Source organism: Trachurus trachurus, assembly GCF_905171665.1.
Source record: "Trachurus trachurus genome assembly, chromosome: 24".
NCBI lineage: Eukaryota > Metazoa > Chordata > Actinopteri > Carangiformes > Carangidae > Trachurus > Trachurus trachurus.
This window is the reverse complement of record NC_139910.1, coordinates 5,876,964-5,882,963: the sequence shown is the minus strand read 5'-3', so window position 1 is coordinate 5,882,963 and position 6,000 is coordinate 5,876,964. Positions and strand designations below refer to the sequence as shown.

General features: G+C 38.6%; 1 protein-coding gene across 1 annotated transcript in view; it reads left to right on the top strand.

Annotated features, from left to right (window-relative positions):
* ift172 (intraflagellar transport 172) overlaps positions 1-6,000 on the top strand; it is a 61,955-nt gene that overhangs the window by 27,740 nt on the left and 28,215 nt on the right. The window contains exons 20-23 of the mRNA XM_084000268.1: positions 406-498; positions 989-1,066; positions 1,750-1,998; positions 5,434-5,512. Coding sequence (XP_083856394.1) covers positions 406-498; positions 989-1,066; positions 1,750-1,998; positions 5,434-5,512 — 499 coding nt within the window. The remainder of the gene's footprint in view (positions 1-405; positions 499-988; positions 1,067-1,749; positions 1,999-5,433; positions 5,513-6,000) is intronic.

Here is a 6,000-nt window from a genome sequence, read left to right as displayed (position 1 = left end):
TGGTAACGTTGTGTTATTATCTCATAGTGTGGTGAATGTGCAGGTCACAACTTGTCCACCAGAGCGTTGTGGAGTTGTTGGATTGTGTATTTGATGAGTTTGATGAGGGAAACCAAGAAATCCCATGAGCCTCCGTAGCGTAGCTCTGAGCAGCTCACGGCTCTGCTCTAAAAATAGCTTGCACCGACAATTAAAGGTAACGAACCTACTGCTATGACTATAGGGATTATGGCAATGGGCCAGTTTGCCAAAATGTTGAACTATCCCTTCAATCTCCTCTGAGTTTCTTTACTAAAAACACATTTTGCTCCTCATGTGTCAGGAAACGATCAGATTTTTCCGATAATCTTCATTTTGTTGCTCCGTGATTTAACATGTAGTTTGTGTGTTGATCCGTGTGTTCAGGGAGGAGATGGGATGGCGTTCTACCAGGTCCAGGCCCGAGTGGCCATGTTGGATAAGAACTTCAAACTGGCTGAGATGCACTACATGGAGCAGGTGAGCCACTGTGTCCAAAAACTGGGATAAAAACAGACTTTATGTACTTTATTTATATATTTATATAGAATTATACAGGATTCACCGTCAGAGGTTTCAGTTCAGACTTTTTAAAACAAACCGAACACAAAGCAGGATGAGTTACTGAGCTACTGTGGTTTTAAAAAACAATGATTTGAAATTCAGATATTGTTTTTATCTGTAAATTATTTTACAGATACATATTATGTAAACAACTTGATCCTGAAACGTTCTCTGCACATTGATCAGTAAAAACTCAATGAATGATCGTGATCGGTCCGACACTGGGAGAAGAGGCAGCACATTAACAAAAACATTTAATTATCTTATCATTTTTAATCACCTCTACCTTTATCTTTAAATCCACCAGAGCAGATAAATGATCAATATCACAGAGTCCAGGTTTTTATTGCTGATTATTTGATCATATTTATCAGTTATTGATTGATGTTTCTCTGTGTCTGTGCAGAACGCCATCGACGAGGCCATAGAGATGTACCAGGAGCTGCACATGTGGGACGACTGCATCGCTGTGGCTGAAGCCAAGGTGACGATGGACTGACTTTAAACCAACCTGATGTAGAATATAATAATAAAATATATGAAGAGTTCATTTGCAAAAGCAGATAAAATTTTTAATTATTATTTACACCAGGTGATATCAGTCAAACCAAAGTTGAGTGGCTTTGACCAAGGAGATGAGATGTACAAAAACAGATGTAACTCAAAAAAGTAAAGCTTTATTGAAAACAACACTATGTAAAGAATAATTCAAAAGCTCACTTCTTTTCAAAATGGCACTTATCTGCTTTTGCAAATGAACTCTTCATATAATATTATAATATTATAGACCTGAGATCAAACCTGAACCAGCTTCATGTGTCTGAGTTTAACTCCTGATCAGTTCATTATCCAGAGTTTTTCTTTTGTCAACTCAACTTCAAGTGGCAAAATCTGCATCAACTTGACCTGATTTGATTTAGGCGATAGAAAATTAACAGTTATTTTAATTATGAATGAATCTGTTCATTAGTCAATTTGTTGATTAAAAACAATTATCAATCAAATACCGCTCACGGTTTCCCAGAGCGTGATTACTTTGACCCAAAGCAACAAATCTTTACTTTTTAATAACAATAAATGAAACTAATGATCAGCTGATTATTGAACCTGTTGTGATTAATTCTGTGGATTGATGAGTGTAAAGTGTTTTTCTGCCGTCGACCTCAGGGCCACCCGGAGCTGGAGAGTCTGCGGCGCAGCTACTACCAGTGGCTGACGGAGACGGGTCAGGACGAGAAGGCCGGCGAGGTGAAGGAGAACGACGGAGACTTCCAGGGCGCCATCAACCTCTACCTGAAGGCCGGGCTGCCCGCCAAGGCCGCGCGCCTCGCCATCGGCCGGCCCGAGACGGCCAGCAACAGCGACATGGTCGGCCGCATCGCCTCCAGTCTCATCAAGGGAGAGTTTTACGAGAGGGTGAGTGGAGTTGCTGCAGGTTTGTCACGTTTCCGTCTGAGCGGTTCCCGTTTTCTTTTACTCAATCAAGTCTTACACTTTGTAGCTGTTCGGTCCAGAGGTTATTATAGTTTTCAAATTTTAGTTTTTTTGTTTGCTTTTTTTACTTGAAAAAAAAAATTGAATTTCTGAGATAAAAACTAATTTCATAACAAAAAAAAATGAATTTCTGAGATAAAAACAAATTTCTACAAAAAACCTCTGAATTTCTGAGATAAAACCTCATAATTTAAAAAAAAAAGAGACCTGAATTAAAAAAAAAAAAAAAAAAACGGAATTTCTGAGATAAAAAGTCATTTCTAAAAAAATAATAAATCTCATACCTCATAATTTCTAACAAAAAAAATCTGAATTAAAAAAAAAAAAAAAGTTTTTATTTTTGAGGAAGTGATTAGTTTTTATTTAGTCTTTGTTTTAGTCTTTCAGGTTTTAGTAGAAAGTCTCTGTCAGACCTCAGAGATTTTTCCCTTTTAGTTACATCCAGGGCTGTAAACTAGCGGTCGCCACTCGCCAAATGCGACTAAAATATTCCCCTGGCCACGGGGCGCGGAAATGTTTGTCCCGATTGTCCCGTGTTGTTGTTGACCACACTGTAGAAAATCGTTTCCCCGTCACCAGTCTTTAAAAGTTTGGCGCCTTGAGTGTGGTTGGAGCGCAGGAGTGTGGCGACACATAGCCTACCTGGTGTGACTGAGTAATGAATGAGCGTTTCCTTTGTTAAAGTTTTGCAATGTTAAAGTTTCCCAATTTGCAATGTTTTGATTATTCAATTAATAAGATTAAAATGTATTTTAAATAAAAACTTGGCTTCTTTTCTAAGCATGCATTGCTATAAAATACTGTTATTGCAATAAAAAGTATTGAAACGGATGTATGTGTAACAAAAAGAGGCAATTTATTATTTGGCCGGTAAAAAATGTACTTGGCTGGGCCGGTAGATTTTTTCATCTATTGGCCCTCTTGGCAGGTGAGCCAGAAAGTTAGTTTACAGCCCTGTTTGCATCCCATAATGTTCCCATCAGTCCTCATCACGTACTATTCACTCTTGAGCTGTGGCAACTTTAATCATCTCTAAGAAAACTAAAGCTGATGTTATTGTTATGTGACTGAACTTTTCATTTTAAGTTGTTCATTTGTTTTTTGGAAAAATTCTCTTTAGTTTACTATAAAATGTTTTCACTGCTAGTTTTAATTTTAGTTAACTATAATAACTCTGGTTTGGTCTTAAATATTTTCCATCTCATCCACTTCTCTTGGAGCTGAGCTTCCTGAGGTCTTGTGCGATGCGTCATGTAGATTTCCTCTACAGTTGATCCCGAGTCGGGGCGTCCTGTCCTCCTTCCCCCATTTCCTCATAACGGCTTTTGTAGCTGACATCGGGATCTTATAACCAAGTATTTTCAACAATGCATCGTATAATATGTTATTTTATCAAATTTCCCCAAAAAATAGACTATTTTGAGACATATTTTGGTTTAATTGTTTAACTCTTGACCTTGGGTGAAATAAAAAAACATATCAGAGCTCCCCCCAGGTCTGTGAATTAGTGGATGTGTGATGTTTCTTCCACATGTTTCGCCGAGTCGCTGCAAGTTTTAATAATAAAGAGGTCGTTTCCACCGGTGACGAGTTGTTCCGACTCCTCACAGATGTCAGCGGAGCAGCGTTTTCTGTCTCCCTCCATCTGTCGGTTGTTGCTCTGTCTTTTTCTGAAGCTGTTTGTCAGTTCGCTCCTGTTTTTTTATTTATTTCTCTCTCTTGGAGCCATCTGTGTTGCTGTAACAGGTGAGAACGAGAGCGAGGCTCAGAAACCTCAGGGATGAACGGTAGTTGTTGCCCTGAGGTTGTTATCAGCCGAGGTGTTTGAAGGCTGATGATGAGGATCCTGGTGAAGTGTGAGTTTCACTTACAGGAGATTAAAAAAAAAAAAAAAAAACTGATCCTGCATTTTCTCTTCTGCAGTTTGTTGTTGTTGAAAAGTTAGAAAAAAACCTCCTAATGGAAATAGAAGATGGGGGATCGCCACAGGCCCTGGGATACGATATTAGAAATATTACAATATACTGCGATTTATTGAGGTTTATTATCTTTTCCTTTTCTTTTTTTAAAGTATATATTTAGGCTTTTTGCCTCTAATTGTAATTGATAAGATACTTGACAGAGACAGGAAACAGGGAGGCAGAGAGAGGGGGAACGACACGCAGCAAAGGGCCGCCAGATTCGGGATTGAACTACAAATGATGTCTCCAAATGAAAACGTTATTAAAGGGATACTTCACCCAAATTTTCTTCCAAATCCAATTTTCTATTCACTGTCATGCCAAGGAAGGGTTTGGAGAACTTTCAGAGTCATCAAAATGCTTTAGGAGTTCCAGGGGGGGTCCGGCTGGCAACGGGTTTTCATATAATGGTGGTGGATAGAGTTCACTTTTGAATTGTCCAAAACACACACTATGAAACATCCAGATACCTCCATACTGCTCGTCTGTACTGACCCAAGTGTCCTGAAGAGATTTGCTGCGTTGGTCGTTGGATGTTTGATGTAAACATGGAAGAACATCTCGCAGCAAATCTCGTGCACAACATCAGCAGAGCCACTGGGAGCTGCTGCTACAACAAGGATAAAAACAGAGATCACATGAATTCTTTCTGAACAACTTTTTCATGTGGCGGCTTCAGGACACTTGGGTCAGTACAGACGAGCAGTATGGAGGTATCTGGATGTTTCATAGTGTGTGTTTTGGACGATTCAAAAGTGAACTCTATCCGACGCCATTATATGAAAACCCGTTGCCAGCTGCCCGACCCCCCCTGGAACTCCTAAAGCGTTTTGATGACTCAGAAAGTTCTCCAAACTCTTCCTTGATGCATGACGGTGAGTAGATGATTGGTGAATTATTGATTTTGGGTGAAGTATCCCTTTAACATCTGTTCTTAGTCTCTTCAGATCGATACAATATCGCCATGCAAAATATCCCCATACTATTCTGTATCGATTGTCTCCCCCCACCGGTATTAGTGACGTGTTTTAACAGGAATGTGTTGCATTTACACTGTGTTGGTTTAATCCAGACCAGAATCATCCATCCAGGAGTGTAAATACAGATCACAGCTGGAACAGGAAACTCCACAAACTGTGTTAAAGAGTTCACAACAGCAACCAACAGAAAGTCCTGAGCATCAGTCACAGTGGAGTCTGTTCATTCATTATTAATGACGTGTTGTAACCAGGCTGTGAAGTCGAAGGCAGAACGTCGACAGAGATAAACTCCTGTCCTGACAACAACAGGCCGCGGGCTGACGGAGTGAGAGTTAGAGACTCAGCTCCGTTGTTCTGTTCCACTGAGTCACGGTGACGAACAGATTCATCCCGTCTGTCTGTCTGTTTGTGTCCAGGCCGGAGATCTGTACGAGAAGATCAGGAACAACCAGAGAGCGCTGGAGTGCTACTGCAAAGGAGGCGCCTTCAGGAAAGGTACAGCTCCTGTCTTTATTTTAGACTTCTATTAGACTGTTATATACTATATGTTCATGAAAACACCAAGATCTGAAGTGCATCTGTCAATACTACGGAAGAGCATTAGGACCAGCAACGGAGGTTTTTTTTTTTTAAGATTCAGAGATAAAAACTCAAAATTTCTGAGAGAAAAACTCAGAATTTCTATTAAAAAAAAAAAAAAAAATCTGAATTTTTGAGATAAAAACTCAAAATTTCCAAAAAAAAAAAATTAATATCTGAATTTCTGAGATAAAAACTCATTTCTAAAAAAAAAAAATAAAAATAATCAGAATTTCTGAGATAAAAACTCATTTCTAAAAAAAAAATCAGAATTTCTGAGAGAAAAACTCATAATTAAAAATAAATAAAAAAATCTGAATTTCTGAGATAAAAACTCAAAATTTCAAAAAAAAAAAAAGTGAATTTCTAAGATAAAAACCTCATAATTTCTAAAAAAACAAAAT